The sequence below is a fragment of the Anabrus simplex genome, chromosome 2 (assembly GCF_040414725.1).
Source record: "Anabrus simplex isolate iqAnaSimp1 chromosome 2, ASM4041472v1, whole genome shotgun sequence".
NCBI lineage: Eukaryota > Metazoa > Arthropoda > Insecta > Orthoptera > Tettigoniidae > Anabrus > Anabrus simplex.
Window position 1 is genome coordinate 928,451,864 of NC_090266.1, and position 19,906 is coordinate 928,471,769.

General features: G+C 38.4%; 1 protein-coding gene across 5 annotated transcripts in view; it reads right to left on the bottom strand.

Annotated features, from left to right (window-relative positions):
* Window positions 1-6,949: 6,949 nt before the first annotated feature.
* LOC136863192 (diacylglycerol lipase-beta) overlaps window positions 6,950-19,906 on the bottom strand; it is a 575,063-nt gene continuing 562,106 nt past the window's right edge. For all 5 annotated transcript variants that reach the window (XM_067139553.2, XM_067139552.2, XM_067139549.2 and 2 more), the window contains one exon: window positions 6,950-10,479. In XM_067139553.2, coding sequence (XP_066995654.2) covers window positions 10,293-10,479 — 187 coding nt within the window. In that variant the 3' untranslated portion in view covers window positions 6,950-10,292. The remainder of the gene's footprint in view (window positions 10,480-19,906) is intronic.

Consider the following 19,906-nt stretch of genomic DNA (forward strand, 5'->3'; position numbering starts at 1 on the left):
CCAACCCCCTCAGCTCATGCAACCACATCATAGCATCACATCCTCCCCACTGTTTTTAATCACTGAATACATTTACATCCAGTTAAATATTGTCTTGTGAGTGCATCACGAATTTAATGTTACTCTTCACATATTGGCCCCTCTATAGAAGAGATCATCATGGCAAAGGAATCAACGGAAAATTTCTAATCAGTACTATGTTAAACTTTAGAACTTCATACATGACTGTAAAGATAAAACTCATTAATTTATGTTAATATCCCAAGTACTGTCAAACTGTAGACCGTATTTATAATCAATGTAAAAAAAAAAATTATATGCCCTCATCCATATACTATAATAAAGTTATCCCGCTTTCACTACCCCAGAAATTACAATACCATTTCCTCCACCTCACCTATCCATCACTCCTTCCATACCACACCATCTCTCATGGCCAGAGAGAGGGTGTTGCCCTCTAGGTGGCCCACCCCACCCCTTTAGGGTGGGGAATGAAAACATTTGAAGTAAGTTCACCTGCATACACCCCAGCATCAGTGGGTAGGGTCTGACACATCCCACTCTGATGAGTCTAGTGTCAGACCTAAGACAGAATGCTGGTTAATAGAGGAAACGCCTCAAAAGCCTCACATCTGATCTGTTTTTTTGACATTTTTGATGTGCTCTATTGGTGAAAAAATATCTAATTCCTCCATGGGAATTTAGAATTTTCCATTTAGACAAGGGTTAACAGTGATGTTGGTGAAATTACACTTGATGAAGTGGAAAGCAGCATGAATAGATGAAATTAGACATGATTTGGTGAAATATAGTGGGAACAGAAAGGATTGCAACCATTATCAAGGTATCTCATTGATCAGTATAGCAACCAATTGTCGAGGGATATATTTATTATTGCATATACCTGGTAGTGTGTTGTGCCTATGAAAAGGAGTGTATTAAGACCAACATCCAGTCCCTGAACCAGAGGAATTAACCACACACTGTTAAAATCCCCATCCTGGCCAGAATCAAACCCAGGTCCTCTGTACTGAAGACCAATACACTTACCGTTCAGCCAAGGAGCTGGACAGTTCAGAACAAGAACATTCTGCATCTGATGCACTGTATTTTGTTTACCATTTGGTCATGATCCTATTGGACACTGACAGTTCTCTAATCTATGCATGTGTGATTTATACTTCTTGATAAATACAGTATCTACAGTGATGTGTGACTCTCCCTCTTCCATTTTTCTCATTATAGTATTATACTTAATTCCAGTGAAGATCAACTTGTAGGATTCCAGCAAGATATAGCAGCTATTTTAGATTCAGGCCAAATGGATTGTATCGCTATTGACCTATCCAAGGCTTTTGATGGAGTAGATCATAGGAGATTACCGACAAAAATGAGGGCAATTGGATTGGACAGAAGAGTGGTGGAATGGTTGGCTACACTTCTAGAAAATAGAACTCAGAAATTTAGAGTAGGTGAGGTGTTATCTGATCCTGTAATGATTAAGAAGAGGGTCCTGCAGGGCAGTATTATTAGACCTTTATGTTTTCTTACATATATATAAATGATATCAGTAAAGATCTGAAATCACAGATAAGGATATAATGTATAGAGTAATAAATGAGTTGCAGGATTGTGAGCGACTGCAGGGGGATTTAAGCAATGAAGTGAGATGGAGAGCAGACAGTGGTATGAATGTAAATAGGATGAAAAGTAATGTTGTAAGTTTCACCACGAATAAAAGTTCTTTCAGTTTTAATTATTGTGTTTGTGAGGTGATAGTACTTCATGGGGAACACTGTAAGTACCTAGGTGTTAATAAAAGGAATGATCTTCATTGGGGTAATCATATTAACAAAGTAGTTAAGAAATTACAGATCTCTTTACATGGTCATGAGAGTATTTAGTTGAAGTCTCTGATAAGACTGCAGTTAAAGTATGGCTCCAGTGTATGGGACCCTCAGCAGGACTACTTGATACGAAAACTAGAAAAAATTTAAAGGACAGCAGCACGATTTGTTCTGGTTGATTTCCGTCAAAGGGGTAGTGTTACTAAAATGTTGCAAACTTTGAGCTGGGAAGTCTTGGCAGTAAGGAGACGAGATGCTCTGCTATGTGGTATGTAAAAACTAAGAAACAATGTTAGTTTTTGGTCCACCCAATCAATACACATCACTTTACAAGTGAAAAACTATTTAATTAGAAAAAACATTAAATGTTAGGAATATGTTTCGTTTCTATTTGAGACTTCATCAGCCATAAAATCACATGGTAGATCACAAAAACTCATTCATTGTTCAGAAATTGAAACAAATGGAAGAACCTGATACCTTTTTAAGGATTATTTGAGAAACGCAAAAGATATATAAATTATATACATTAGTTATAAAAAGTGACCTCACTTCTTGCAAAACCTTTCGTTGTCTTCAATGTTAAAATTATAACTTGAAATGTGACATGCCTGCCATAACATCTCATATGGAATACAATGTCCATTGTTGCTGTCCATATTTTAAATGGAAGTTCCTTTATGAACTGTTGAGAAAACACTGGAGAACAAATATAAACATATTTAATGAGATAGTTTAACACTTCTTGCAAACAATCTTTCTGCCATGTTATATATGAATGACCTTACTGGAAAATGTTGCAAGCATTGTTGGAATCTGCTGGTTTCAGTGTGTTAACTGGGGAAATCGAAATTCTGGCCTTGGAAATAGGATTGGTACAAATCCACATCGAACATTTAAAAACTTTAACTTGTAAGGAATACTTTAAAATTGAGCTATTCTGGTAGATGAAATCTAAGCTTTATGAGATCGCCTGTCGTATAGCAAAGATCAGCGCTGCATGACCACCATATTTGTGGCTTAAATCTTAAGAAATATTCCATTGAAAAAAGACAAGGTCTGGAAAGGAAGAGAGATAAAAATTAACAGGTTTTAGGCCTCGGATATCTAAGAAAGAGATTCCGTCACAAATGTATGACGTAAAAGCTTACCCTTAAATTGGATGAAACTCCCTATAGCTGGTTTACGACTGAGCCTCGCTCTGACTTGCTTCTCGCCATGCTACTGCGCGTGTTATATGAGGATTGGGGCAAAGGTCATGGCAACTATTTTTTTTCTTGTACATATGTGAACGGATCACAAACGTATATGTGCCGTGTGGAAGTTCTGCAGGCACAGTGTGTATGCAGAACAACAGATGGCTCTGTGATAGCTGGTAGTAGCGCAGCAAGGACTGTGAAATCAGTCAGTTGGTGCGTGTCATGCGAGATGGAAGTAACCCGTGTTGAGCAGCGCGCTTACATCAAAATAGCTGTTCTCCGAGGGAGAAATGCGATGGAATGTCACAGTGAATTAGTGGAAGGCCTTGAGAATAATGCCCTACCATACCGTACAGTAGCACGGTGGGTAGGAAAGTTTCAGCAAGGACGTGTGTCAACCAGTGATGAGCAACGATCGGGACGACCTGTCAGTGTGCGAACCGATGTGGCATGTGCCGTCATCGAGCAGCTCCTGGATCAAGACAGACAATGGACGCTACTGGCGTTAGAGAGGGCAAGTGGCATCAAGAAACGCACCGTCCACAGGATATTGCATAATGAGCTGCAACTGCACAAAATACATCGTGGTGGGTACCGCATGGACTGACAGAAGTTCAAAGGTTGGTGCGCTATGCAATATACTCTGACCACCTTGCACGCTGGCAACAGGACGGCAATCAATTCTTGTTACGAATAATCGCCATCGATGAATTTTGGGCCAGGGCATACGAACCAGAACTGAAACATCGTTCCGCGGAATGGCGACATGCTGGATCACCAAGGAGGCAGAAGGTCTATCAGAATCCTTCCCCAGTCAAATTGATGGTGATCGTCGTGTATGACGTCAGGGGTGTCATTGTTTGCCACTTTGTTCCACATGGCAGAACAGTGACTGCACAGTACTACAGGGACTTCCTGGTGCGACAGGTACGACGTGGGGTTCGGGAGAAACGTCCAGATCTTTTGGACAGTGCAATAATCCTGCACGACAATGCAAAACCATATAAAGCAGTTTGTGTAGGGCAGCTACTGCAACGTTGGGGATGGGAAGAATTGGAGCACCCACCGTAGTCTCCTGACATTTCACCCTGTGACTTTGATCTTATTCGAAAGATTAAGGAACCACTACGTGGTAGGCGGTTTGCAACACGAGAGGACATTGCTAATGCTGTGCGCCAACAGGTGACCCGATTCACACATGATGTGGCAAATGCTGAAGCAGATGGTATTCAGCGCCTCCCACATCATTGGCAGTGTGTGGTGTCAGTAGCAGGGGACTACATTGAGGGTCTTTAGACCCAGGTTTGTCATATCAACTTTATGTGTACTGTGTTGTCATTCTTTTGCACCAGGAAGGCCATATTCCCTGTATACTACCGTAATAAATTAGTTTATTACGATAATTCAGTGCTATTCATTGTCCACACATGCAGTTAACACCTTGTCCCTTCGTCTGTATATGACACATTTTCCAACCGGACTGGTATCTTCAAGAAAAAGAATAGTTGCCATAACTATTGCCCCAACCCTCTTAGTTGTGTTTTCTTTCGCAAGGCGGAACTTGGCTAGTGGTGGTGGTGGTGGTGGTGGTGGGGTAACAGTGCTATTAGTGGGGTAAGGGGAAATAGCTCGGCCTATAGTGAGAGCAGGAGGGCAGGAAGTTTGAATTAGAGGAGGTGACTTCAAATTATTAATTTTTTGTGATGATAGAAGCGATGGTATCTGTTCATATAACAGATTTTTGTTCTCTTTTATGTCATTTAAGTTTTTGTTTGCATTAATACTCTGGCCCAAACCTATATAAATATTTTGATAATTGCTCATCAGGTTCCCTTTGCTCACATTTTAAAAAATGGTCAAGTCTTTATTTATGTCAGTATATTGGTGACCAGTATCTCCTATATGGACACTCATTGCAGAATACTTCCTGTGTCTGTTGGCAGTGACATGTTTGAACACTATGAACACTCATTGCAGCATAACTCTTGTGTCTGTTGGCACTGACGTGTTCAGAACACGTTTCAAAGGGAAGGGATAACAATATTTTATATTCATGCACAGAGACAAATGCCTTTATGTATTTTGCCATCAGAACAATGTGGATGAGATTTGCATACATGACTGGAGGAAAATCAAAGCTCGTCCTGAACAGACAAATTTACCTGTAGGGGATTTAATGACATATGAGACCAGTGCAGAATCTCTTAAGGAATGTTTACTGTATGATGTGGAGTAGTGTTGTACAATATTTTATTTGTATTCCCTTTACCTACTCAGCCTGTATGGTGTAGAATATTGTTGTGGAATAATTTGTTGGTATTCCCTTTATCTACTTAAGTAACTACTAGATTGTAAATGATTATTGTTTGGTGATATCTGTAACATTCCAGAAAGGTTGTGACACAGACTTTTGGAACAGTGTGTGTTGGCCCCTGTCGATTCTAGAAGCATGTCCTTACTAATTCTGGAAGATGGAAAGCTCGCGATTAATGTCTGCCTATGTTCTGGAATGTTGTGAAAATTTTGCGACTTGATAAAGAGTTTTAATCAGTGGATCTGGCTGATGATACGGAGGCTCCTGTGCTCTGATTGGTCACTCGGTAATCACACTGGGGCCAGCTTTACCTTTTTAAGAGAGCGAGGCAAGACTTCGTGGTCTTTCCTTCTCTCGTCAGTACAGCGATTAGACGCACGCCGGCAAATCCTCGCTCCCGAGATGGGCTACCTTGGGGTAAGCACTGTCTGTTTCAATTCCACTTTAATTCACATTTAATGTTCGCTTGTATTTTTACATAGGAGTTTACTCTACTCGCCCAGACTCGCCACTCAATTTCTCAGATGTCTTAAAAAGCATTTAATATTGTATTTGTATCTTGTGTTTCCTCTTACCCTCAATATTGTACTGTAGAACTTTCAGTATGCTAAGATATATTTATTTAACCTCTTGACCTAATAGCAAAGCTCTTGGAAAAGTACATCTCATTTGTATTTTGTAAATTGTGTAATTGGATTGTGTGGATAGATGAATTTTGTTCGGAATTTACCCTGTAATGTTTATTTTGGAAAATAATATCTTGAATCAAGGGATCACCGTTGATTTTTCCAGAAACCTGCAACTTTCGTATCTCTATGGCCTTGGTACGTTTCCCAGACCCGGGCCACGTTCCTTTATTATAGTTATCACGTTGCCCAACCTGATATTTATTTGTGTGTTGGCGCAGTTCATCTGTTGTTTGTTGTGTGTTAAGGTTTTAAAGTGCCGTGTAATTCGATTTATTCTCCTCTTTTCTTAACTGTGTATCGTGTAATCGCTGGAAACCGGTTACAACATAAGTAAATGAATAAGCTTGAGTGGAGCTTTTAAAAGTAGGAAAGATCACAATATGAAGATAAAGTAGGAATTCAATAGGAAAAATTGGGGCAAATATTCATTTATAGGATGAGGAGTAAGGGATTGGAATAAATTATCAAGGGAAATGTTTGACAAATTTCCAGGTTCTTTGAAAATGTTTAGGAACTACGTAAATAACTGCCACCTGGGTGACAGCCTAAATGCAGATCGTTAATGATTGAATGATTGATTGGTTTATTGACTGACTGCAGACAAAAAGCAATGTATGTAGAAATCAAAAACAGGATATGTGAATGTGTGTCATCAGTGTGAGATGAGACACTCTAAAAACTGACAATTCCTGTTTGAGCTGAGCATTTGCTTACACATATCTCATCTAGTTTCAAACCACTGCATCATTTACACCAAACCCAATACAATCATTCATCCTACAGGCTTCATCATAGTTGCTATATGAGGATTGGTAAACATAAATTTCTTATTTGAATCTACGTTCTTACCTTGAGAGAGAGAGGTGAATGAAAAAAGTAAAGAAGTAAAAAGTAAAGAAGCACATTCTTATCACATTTTTAATCACTTTTGTGTAAAACAAAATTAGTAACAAAATACCTTGAAAAAATAGTACTAAAGTACATTTTTATCTGACATATTTCTTTACATCAGCTGGAATGCATTTCATTTAATATCTAATCAGTTCTAACAAACTTAACAACAACAATAAAAGTATTTAAGATGAGTTAAAAGCTGAAAAATAAGTACTGGTACTTACAAATTTGTCAAAATATTGAACAAATGTACAGCCAATACATATATCTGTAAGGCTTAAGCCATTGAGATCCAGCTCAAAACATTTACAATACAGACAATACATAGATAAAATGCCCAAAGTATAGTACATTTAGATATACAAAAGATATAGCAATAAATTTCACAATTTCAGTCTTTTTTATTAACATTTTTGTAAAAAAATCTCTTGGGTAAAAAAGAACTGTAAAATATTTCAATGTTATAAGATAAACACATTCTCTGTAATATCTGCTTAATACAATGGACACTGAATACTAACTTGAAAGTTAATCAAATGAAAGATGGAAGAAAGCTTAGACATTAAAAGCATAGAAGGAAAAAAGGTAGGGGGGTGGGGGAAGGGGGAAATGAGAGCCCATTTGTATGGTATAAATAGAGAGCATGAAATACAAGATCTGCGTCATTCCAGAATTGATATAGAGACAAAGTATACCATATGTACACTAATAATCCCCACATATTTCTTTCAAAATTTGGCAGCGAAAAGTTGAGGTGCAGGTATTATTTGTATCAAGGTTGGTACAGTGCTCCTGCCATACACAAATCCGGAAGTTTATATTTTTCTGTTCACTTTGTTGGGAACGCTCTTCCCTCCACAAGTGAGAAGTCTGCTGCGTAGGCCTACACATCATGTCATTTGTGTTGTGTCAGTTTAAGTAGTGGCATGTGTTTAGAATGGCTGGTGAGAGTTCCCATTATAGGTCTTAATGACCAAAGAAAAGTTCCAAATTATTGAAGAGACAGAACAAATTTGTAATCGCACTGCAGGAAGAAAGAACAATGTGGACGAGATTTGCATACATGATCAAAGGTAAAACAAAACTCGTTCTGAACAGACAAACTGTACCTGTAGGGCATTTTACAGACAAAAGGTAATGTAGGATGCTAAAGGGTTTATTGTGTCACCTATTCAATACATTATACATTTTTAAACACTTAGGAATTTATTATTAAATCCATTTGAGACATGTTTTGCCCTTCATTGAGGGCATCATCAGTCACAGTACATCCTCAAGGCTTAAATCGAGTACCTGATTAGTAAATAAATTGTAAACATTAAGATACATTACATTACAAAATATTCCACCGTTTTTTCAAGAATGTCAAATGAGGTTCTATAGGCGTAGTCATACTGAAAGTTGTCTGGTTGAAGTCCCGGGTTCATGAATATGGCTTAATAAGTACGGTAAATTTGGTCGGCATGGACGGAGACTCATTGGGTGTCACTGAGTACACAGTGCATTTGAATGGCAACAATGATGGCAGTTATTTGTTGGTAATTGTATTTACTGAGAATACATTGTGGGTTAGAGTCTTTCGCTTTTTAGTTCAGTTAACTTCATGTAGCTTTGAATACTATGTGAAAACAGTGCGAGATGCTAGTGCGACTAAGTTAATATTATTCCGTAAATGACAACGTGAAGGACCTTGGGATGAAGTTATTGTTTTGTGCTGCTGGCCTGGTGAAATAGAATGGAGTTGCTTATGGTATAATACTCATTCGACACTCTTGAAAAAACAGTGGAATATTTTTCCCTGCCCCCTGCGGTTATAAACTAAGGTTGGACCACTCTGCATATTACTGATGTGTTAATGCTGCAATTGTCAACCAACGACTAAAACAATGAGACGCACTTTATGCCAGATATTTTATATCCTTTCTCATCAAGCTGCTCTCTTGTAAATATGTATAAAAGCTTGTAATTTCTCTACTGTTCAATTGGATATTGCAAATTTACTGTATGGTTACCCTGTCAACCTGTGTCATGAACATTGACGCCAGTTACTTTATACCCTTTCTCCCCTAACTGTTTAAATGTAAATATATGTATAAACTTTATAATTTCCTATAATTTTCTAATGAGTAGCATCAATTATTCTTCGGACCACCACTGCTGGACTCTGCTAAAATACCCAGTGATTTTACACATTGGTGCCGACTACTGTGTCAATAAACTTATATTGTTTAACTGTAACTTTCCCATTGTAATGTATCTTAATGTTTACAATTTATTTACTAATCAGGTACCCGATTTAAACCTTGAGGAGGTACTATGACTGATGATGCCCTCAATGAAGGGCGAAACGTGTCTATACGGATTAACAATGATATTTATCACCTGCAAAGGTAATGTGTCCAGAAATCAAAAACAGGATATGCAAATATGTGACTGAAATGAGACAAGTGAAACGTGTCTGTTGAATGCTATAGCAATAGCAGGGGAGTTAAAAGTTATGGGTTGTAAGTCCAGCTGTGGATGGTTGAAGTGTGTTTTTGAACTAAATAACTTCAGTTTTCATAGAAAAACCAGTTCTGTACATCTCCCAGCCAATTACAAAGAAAATATTGTACATTTACACAGATTTATTACTGTATCAGCTTGCACCAGAGTAATTCATACTTACTTTCGTAAATTGGTAATGCATACCAGACTCCAGTATATTTTGAAATACTGATCTATAGAAAAACATGATCTGCTGCACAATTTTATAATTTATTTTACTGTGGTATTTTCACTTTTCAATCAAAATATTAACAAAGCTATACAAATACAAAAAGAAACAATTTTTCAAAATTTTCCTTTCTAAAATTATGGTGCGGGGATTGTTCATGTGCATACAGTACTTAATATTACTTAAAGTACAATAGACTATGAAAAATTACATATATTAAATAATTTGCAGAGTTTCTGTTGGCTGATAAAGAACTTCAATGGAATCTGGAGAATAGCAACAATGTGGTAGTTTGCATAAATGTGGTAGTGTGCATACATAATGTTTTGTTATTGTCCACTTTACTTCAGTATAAAACATCTGGAATGGAAATATATTGTAATACAATATAAAAGATTGTCGCCACAAGGTTCTCAATAAGTACAGCATAGAATCGATTTTTCAGAAATATTCTTCAGTTACATTTTACTCTTGCAAAATAACTCTACACACAGCTGAACACAGCCTTAGTCTTGCAAATAATTTATGATGTATTTTGAGGAAACTGTCATTCAGATGGAATGAACGACTTATTTATCTTGCTTCAGAGCCTTGGAAACTTCAACTTTGAATAGCTGATGAATTATGTAATTTCTAAATGATAGATATTGGTAAATGTTCTCTTTGAATAGTCTGTTGCTCCTGCAACATTGTTTCCAAGGCATCATACACATTTTCTGGCAGATGATCCAGCAACATTCGTGGCATGACCCGAAATTCTGTAAATTCTTCAGCCACTGCCCATCGCATCTCGTAACTTGGTCCTCCGGTACCAGCTTTCCTGAAACACAGGTACAATTCAGGATAAATGAAAGAAGTTATATGTTTATAAGGTAACTTAACTGTAAAAGTATTAGCTTTTATAAATAAGAATTTTCAAAGGCAATCATTGCTACTGACAAATGAAAAAAGGAATCCTATTTCATCGTTTTTTTTTTTTTTTTTTTCTGTAATCTCTTAACCTTAATTTGCAAATACCAAGTAAAGAAGTTTTACATGAAACATTTTGACAGAGATATCTGCCTTCTCCTATTTACTGCCTGGCTCCCTTTCCATGTGATGAAATGTAATTTGCTAGAGATGAAGACCCTACCGAGTTGATTGTAATGAACAACAATAATGTGTGCTTTATTAATGGTTATTAGCCATTTTTATTAACATTTGCAGCAACCAGACCACTGTCTTCTTGGACTTTGGCAGATAAATAGATAGGCAGTAGTCATCCTTGGTACAGAAATGGGTATTATGTGGCAAGGGATACAAATGTCAGTTACCAGACAGAGGTGGACTTTGTATCATGTAAAATTTCAGTAGTCCTCAAGAACCTGAATAAAACATAACAGAACCCCATTCCAAGGAAACATGGACTACTTGCACAATAGCTATGCTCTCTTTTAAACCTGATGATGATCATGATGATGACACTTTTGTTTAAAGGGGCCTAACAGCTAGGTCATTTAATCTCTAGACTATAAAAGTTATCACTTTTACAGCTATAACAGCATTCTTGTAATACAGCTATGAGATATTGCAGAACTCACTCTCCTCCTAACCATAATACCCTCCCCTTACATTCCTTACATTAATACCTAGGTACTAACAATGATCCCCATGAGGTATTATCAACCCATCAACATAGTAATTAAATATGTGAGGTGAAAACTACAACCAATCCTCATATAGCAACTATGATGAAGGCTGTAGGATATGTGACTGGATTGGGTTTGGTGTACATGCTGCAATGGTTTGAAACTGGAAGAGATATTCATAAGCAAATGCTTCATCTCAAACAGGACTTATAAGCCCTCTTTTTTACATTCTTACAACAACACCTGAATACCATCATAACTATATGAAGAGATCTGCAACCTTAATTTACAATCCTGTTTATGTGATTAATCCAACGAGGAATTTTTCTCTTCGTGAAATTTGCAACCGGACTGTTCACCCCATCAACCATCATGCAATTGTCTGCTGTCCACCTCACAATATTGTCGAGGTTTTTTGCAGTCACTCACAATCCTATATCTTATTTATTACCCAATACAGTATACCATTAAGTGCAAAAAGCCTTTTCTGTGATTCCAGATATTTACTCATATCAATCAAGTACCATATATAAGAAAACATAACGGTCAATAATATTGGGTTGCAGAAACCCCCTTTTGATCATTACAGGAACAGGTATTACTTCACCTACTTTAATTCTCTTGAGTTCTATTTCCTAGAAATTTAACCATCCATTGAATAACTCCTTCATCTAGTCCAATAGCCCTCATTTTCATCAGGTTGGTCGTCCACTGGAAGCGTCTACACGCGATTACGAGATGATACCAATATAAATGGTCCGTTATTGGACATTATAAATTTTCCAGCGAACTCATTCTTGGTTGCCAGCGTTTCGCCCTCGTGTGCTAGGGTGGGCTCATCAGTTGGTACCCAGCACACCTACCAATACGCTGGCTAGTGCATACCGTGGAGGCCACTGCGTAGGCTAACTGGAGCCACCGGCAGTGCCAATGCACTAAGAGACTTTGCTGATGAGACTAGGGTGTGGAATTTCATCTTTGGGCCGATGACCTTCGATGTTAGGCCCCTAAACCCTTTGGCACTCAGCCTATATGCAGGTGTTTGCTGGAAGACACTCAGACCAATTTTTGTGATTTTCCAAAGCAAATTACAAAAATTCAACACGTAAATAGTTTAACACACATTAAAATAAAAAATCACACTAATACAGGAAACTATGAGCATTTCAGAAATGAATATACCTTGGATGTATTGTTATTGGTTAAGCCCAAAAAATTATTAAAATTCAAAAATAAATTTAAAAAAATAAATTATTGTTTTCAATGACAGAAAAATTAGACATTGTTGCATCTTCCTTCTTTACTCTTAGACGTGGATGAAAGAACATTTAATTCTGAATAATTTGATATCAATATGATGTGTGTGCTGCAATTCACTCATGAAGCATTGCACAAAGTTATTCAATGTACATGTAACAGTCATCGATGTCAGGGCCTCGCGGTTCGATGCACGATGAGCAGTTACGATCGTGTCACTTCCCACATAATGGGAATCACTTTCGGCAAAAGGTCATTATTACTGTCTAAATCATCTGAAAATTCATGGATATCGGCCTCATTCGGCCTTGAATATGGCCTAGCCATTACTTTAAAAAGATGACGCAAGCACGTGCTACAACGGAGTTATGAAAAGGAGTAAAATTGTAGTTTACGAAGTGCATCGAACACACGATATACCAAAGAAACGAAAAAAACTATAAACAAAACTCATAGCAAGATCAACTTCTTGTATTCATAAGCCAATCAAAACAGATCCATGCAATAACAACTTCAAATAACCACAACATAAACATTCACGGTCAACAGATTTCATTTGTCGAAAATAAAAGTATTTTGTAGGGCTGGTGGATATATCTGTTGAGTTAAACGCAAATTCAACGCTTTAATGTACCGTCACGATCAACTGTTACGATTTAACAGCTACGCAAATGACCAAAATCCGTAAATAAGACAGAGCCGATGTATCGGCGCCGTGAGCGTTTTCGCCATAACCTCTCGAGCCGATAGATCGGCGCACTGAGTGCGAAAGGGTTAAACGACAAGCATCATCAGAGGTATTTCATCTTCAGTGTTCTTACATAAATGGCGCAATTCATCTTTGAGAGAAATGGATAGTTATCAGATGAATTCTGTTCATCTAAAAACTTGCTTATTTCTTGTTCTTTTAGTTCCATTTCATACTTATGGAGGTTAAAATATAACTACAGGAATCATCATCATCATCATGATGTTTTTCTTCTTCTTCTTCTTTATTTCCCCTTGTCCAGCTCCTGCTAGGTCGGAGTGTTGATGGCAATTCTCCACCTTGCCTCTCCTTCCACCACTCCTCTTCAGTAATTGTACTCCAGTCCAGTCTTCTATATCTTATACTGTTCTTGACAGAGTCCATCAATCTTGCTCTAGGCCTCCCTCTTGCCCTCTTTCCTTCTACCTTACCCTCCAACACTTGTTTTGGTATCCTTCCCTCCTACATAACATGTCCGAACCATCTCAATTTATCCTTTTCCATCCTATCACTCAAATTTTCTCTTTTCTGACCTCAACATTTCCTACTCTGTCTCTCCTTGTCTTCCCTACCATACTCCAGAGAAACTTCATCTCACTGGCCTGAATTTTACTCTATTTCTTGCTCTCAAAGTCAAAGTCCTTGTCCTTGATACATACGTTAACTCCATGAGTGCCAATGTTGATATAATCAACGCTTCGTTTAACTTGACATAGTTCCTTCTGTAATCGCTAGATGGCACTAACATCATGCTTTCTCAATAGCAGGGTCCTTTAGCTTCCCCATTTGGCCACTTGGAAGAGTAGTTATTTTGCTTATTCACCATGTGAGGGTGCAGATGAGGATGAAGTTGACAAGTTTTATGAAGCATTGAGTGACATCGTGGTCAGGGTCAACAGCAAGGATAGAATAGTGCTAATGGGCGATTTCAATGCGAGAGTTGGGAATAGAACTGAAGGATACGAAAGGGTGATTGGTAAATGTGGGGAAGATATGGAAGCTAATGGGAATGGGAAGCGTTTGCTGGACTTCTGTGCTAGTATGGGTTTAGCTGTTACGAATACATTCTTCAAGCATAAGGCTATTCACCGCTACACATGGGAGGCTAGGGGTACCAGATCCATAATAGACTATATCTTAACAGACTTCGAATTCAGGAAATCTTTTAGAAATGTACGAGTTTTCCAGGGATTTTTCGATGATACAGACCACTATCTGATCTGTAGTGAACTAAGTATCTCTAGGCCTAGGGTAGAGAAAGTGAAATCTGTCTGCAAACGAATAAGGGTAGAAAATCTCCAGGACGAGGAAATTAGACAGAAGTATATGGATATGATTAGTGAGAAGTTTCGAACAGTAGACAGTAAGCAGGTTCAGGATATAGAAAGTGAATGGGTGGCATACAGGGATGCTGTAGTAGCAACAGCAAGGGAATGCCTAGGAACAACTGTGTGTAAAGATGGGAAAAGGCGAACATCTTGGTGGAATGATGAAGTGAGAGCAGCCTGTAAATGTAAAAAGAAGGCTTATCAGAAATGGCTCCAAACAAGGGCCGAGGCAGACAGGGATTGGTACGTAGATGAAAGAAACAGAGCGAAACAAATAGTTGTTGAATCCAAAAAGAAGTCATGGGAAGATTTTGGTAATAACCTGGAAAGGCTAGGTCAAGCAGCAGGAAAACCTTTCTGGACAGTAATAAAGAATCTTAGGAAGGGAGGGAAAAAGGAAATGAACAGTGTTTTGAGTAATTCAGGTGAACTCATAATAGATCCCAGGGAATCACTGGAGAGGTGGAGGGAATATTTTGAACATCTTCTCAATGTAGAAGGAAATCATCATGGTGGTGTTGCAAACAGCCAAGGTCATGGGGAGGAGGAAAATGATGTTGGTGAAATTATGCTTGAGGAAGTGGAAAGGATAGTAAATAAATTCCATTGTCATAAGGCAGCAGGAATAGATGAAATTAGACCTGAAATGGTGAAGTATAGTGGGAAGGCAGGGATGAAATGGCTTCAAAGAGTAGTAAAATTAGCGTGGAGTGTTGGTAAGGTACCTTCTGATTGGACAAAAGCAGTAATTGCACCTATTTATAAGCAAGGGAACATGAAGGATTGCAATAACTATCGAGGTACCTCATTGATTAGTATACCAGGCAAAGTATTCACTGGCATCTTGGAAGGGAGGGTGCGATCAGTCATTGAGAGGAAGTTGAATGAAAACCAGTGTGGTTTCAGACCACAGAGAGGCTGTCAGGATCAGATTTTCAGTATGCGCCAGGTAATTGAAAAATGCTACGAGAGGAATAGGCAGTTGTGTTTATGTTTCGTAGATCTAGAGAAAGCATATGACAGGGTACCAAGGGAAAAGATGTTCGCTATACTGGGGGACTATGGAATTAAAGGTAGATTATTAAAATCAATCAAAGGCATTTATGTTGACAATTGGGCTTTAGTGAGAATTGATGGTAGAATGAGTTCTTGGTTCAGGGTTCTTACAGGAGTTAGACAAGGCTGTAATCTTTCACCTTTGCTGTTTGTAGTTTACAATGATCATATGCTGAAAGGTATAAAATGGCAGGGAGGGATTCAGTTAGGTGGAAATGTAGTAAGCAGTTTGGCCTATGCTGACGACTTGGTCTTAATGGCAGACTGTGCCGAAAGCCTGCAGTCTAACATCTTGGAACTTGAAAATAGGTGCAATGAGTATGGTATGAAAATTAGCCTCTCGAAGACTAAATTGATGTCAGTAGGTAAGAAATTCAACAGAATTGAATGTCAGAATGGTGATACAAAGCTAGAACAGGTCGATAATTTCAAGTATTTAGGTTGTGTGTTTTCCCAGGATGGTAATATAGTACGTGAGATTGAATTAGATGTAGTAAAGCTAATGCAGTGAGCTCGCAGTTGTGATCAGCAGTATTCTGTAAGAAGGAAGTCAGCTCCCAGACGAAACTATCTTTACATCGGTCTGTTTTCAGACCAACTTTGCTTTACGGGAGCGAAAGCTGGGTGGACTCAGGATATCTTATTCATAAGTTAGAAGTAACAGACATGAAAGTAGCAAGAATGATTGCTGGTACAAACAGGTGGGAACAATGGCAGGAGGGAACTCGGAATGAGGAGATAAAGGCTAATTTAGGAATGAACTCGATGGATGAAGCTGTACGCATAAACCGGCTTCGGTGGTGGGGTCATGTGAGGCGAATGGAGGAGGATAGGTTACCTAGGAGAATAATGGACTCTGTTATGGAGGGTAAGAGAAGTAGAGGGAGCCCAAGACGACGATGGTTAGACTCTGTTTCTAACGATTTAAAGATAAGAGGTATAGAACTAAATGAGGCCACAACACTAGTTGCAAATCGAGGAGTGTGGCGACGTTTAGTAAATTCTCAGAGGCTTGCAGACTGAACGCTGAAAGGCATAACAGTCTATAATGATAAAGTATGTATTGTACCAGTAAAAGAGCCCGACTCTCAGATTAAATTTTAAAGTAGCATGAAATAGAGTTCTCAGGGCGAAAAACTGGATTAATTGTAGCTAGGGCTCGGTACAGGAGGTAGGGTCCTATCTACAGAAAAACTTTGACTCTGATTGTGTAAGAGTTTATTCAAATAAGTCATGAGTTTGCACATCACCTCTAAGTAGAAATGGACTGTCTTCCTCGTATTCCAATAGTATGGCTTGGGTTCTCCAGCTCACCAAGCCAAGCTGGTTGAAGCACGTTCCAGAAGACTCCAGGGATTCCAGGGACTCCAGATACTCCAGACAGAGGCAGCTGGACTGTCTGGATTGACGGCAAGTAGAGATGTCTCGAACTCTGAGGCCCGGGTTGAACCCCGATGATCCAGACGATGTTGTAGATAGTCATGTACTACCTCAGTCCAATGAGACTGAGAGGATTGATGTTCCCAAGGTCACTAGTAGCACTGAGTCCATGAACACCTTGGATGATCAACTTATAAGCAGAGATCTTGATAATTGTACATCAAGACTTCCAACACTCCTAAAATGATATGAGTGGTATTAATAATTTTAGAGTTCATCACTAGGAAGATCCCCTTCCCTGTATAACTTTTGGCAACGAAAAAACACAAGACCCTTCTTGTGAAATTATAGTTAAACTCAAAGTTCGTTACTGGCGAAGGTGCAAGTCTTTGCCTAAACTCGAATGAAAACACAAGTCCATTCACTTGGAAGTTTGAATATATTTAAAGTTAATCACTGGTGAAATACATAAAGTCTTTGAGTGACTACTGATGAAAACACAAGTCCTTCCACATAAATAAATTCACTGACGAAATTTATAAGTCCTTTAAACCAACACTGGCAAATGTACAAGTCTTTGAGTAAATGCAAGTGAAATCCTGACTTTGTTTAGAGCCGTTGGAAAGTTTAAGTTCATCACTAGCAATGTTAATCAATCACTGTCTATTAGAAGGATGGGATCCTCAACAGTCGCAAATATTCCACGTAAATAACACAAGTCCATTTTACGAACACTTAGAAAATTTCCAATCTCGAATACTCGTAAATAATACAAGTCCATTCAATGATCACGTAGAAAAGTTCTGATCTCGAACACATGAAAATAATACAAGTCCATTTAGTGAACACTTAGAAAAATTCCAGCTTCGAAGACACGTAAATAGTACAAGTCCAAACACTTAGAAAAGTTTCAGTCTCGACGGCACGTAAATAATACAAGTCCATTCAATTAACACTTAGAAAAATTCCAACTTCGATGACACGTAAATAATACAAGTCCATTCAATGAACACTTAGAAAAGTTTCAACTTCGAAGACATGTAAATAATACAAGTCCATTCAGTGAACACTTAGAAAAATTCCAGCTTCGGAGACACGTAAATAATACAAGTCCATTTAATGAACACTTGTAAATATTCTAAGTTCAATTATGAAGACTTAGAAAAATTTCTACAACGCTCGAAGTCTTATGAGTCCACTTTATAAAACTTGGAAGAATCGTCTTCCTACACTAGTATAATGACAGAGTTCCACGATGATAGTAGCAGCAAGAGTGTCCCCGCTGACTACTCAGCTGAGACTGTGTGAATAGGCTACAGTAGGTCCCCTTTTTATTCAATCCGGGATGTCTACGTCATAATACGATTTGATTGAATATCTCCCGAATCCCTCGATGGATTTGCTTGAAACTCGAGCATTGGGACGTTTAGGTGATCCCAAACAAGATGACATATCGCTCGACTCGCTAGCACAATTATTATAGAAATTTCAAAATTTTCTCAATCGAACTCTCTAGAACAAGTGACGTGGAATCCAGAAAATACCAGTCAAGGCTGGTAACACGTGTTGAGATGAGCGGGCGGTCTAGCTAGCCCCTGTGGCTACGTCACAGCTCACAGTCGTCACACACTCGCTAGCTGGTCCTCGCTGCTGGTAAACAAACCAGACGCGCTCGGAACATTACGCGTGGTAAATAAACGTAACTTATGCTCAAAAAATACTTATGTACAGGTCGTAACCGGTACAGTATGTATGTATTAAATTTTCTTTGGAGTGAGAGACAGCTGACATGCAACATGGCGGCGTCTAGCAGTAAACATGCTTGGCTTGAAGAACAAGAAATTAACACTGTTTTAAGTGAATCCTCGGAGGAAGGGGAAGTTTTCTCTGACTTTGAAGAAAGTGAAAGCGAGTTTGATAATTGTGAACGTGATAGTGACTCATGAACATCATATCAGGAAAATGATAATGGTGCAAATGGTCATAATATCAGTGATAGTGATGAAGAAAACACTGATGACTGAAAGGACATAAAGGTAGGTGAGGACAATCCACCTCAGTTTACAATGCCTTTCATGGAAGTACAGGGTCCTAAGCATTGTCTCCCACCAGATTCAAAGCCATATTCATATTTTTCCCCGTTTTCTACTACTTCATTCTTCAATATTCTTGTGACAGAAACAAACCACTATGCTCAACAGTTCCTCATTTCCCATCCCAAAGTTACGCCGAAATCCAGAGCAAAACTGTGGAAACCAGTAACATTGCCGGAGATGAAGACATTTGTGATCTATATTTTGAACATGGGCATAATTCGCAAACCATCCATATTTAGCTACTGGTCAGTAAAAGGTCCCATGCTAACACCATGGTTCCGACAAATGTTTTCTCGCAATAGATTCAACTTATTCTCCAGTTTTTTCACATGGTAGATAATTCTAAATTTTCTCCACCTGGTGACTCTTCATATGATCCATGTGCAAAATTTCAGCCCGTAGTAGACCATGCAAATCTGACCTTCAGGCACTTTTACACTCCGCATCAGCAGCTTAGTATCGATGAGTCTTTGAATGGAACTAAATCACATACCCAGTTATTACAATATCTCCCAAATAAACATCACTGATGGGGAATCAAATTCTGGATGGTATGCGATTCTGTTGCGGGATACTGTCTTGGATTCTATCCATATAGCGGTGTACAAAGTGTAGAAGACAAAGGAAAAAATAGAAAAGATGGTCTTGCTTTCATTGTTGTAAAAAAATCTTCTCTCTACAGGCAACTACTTGAACAAAGGGTACCATGTTTTCTGTGATCATTTCTTCACATCCATTCCGCTAGCTGAGAATT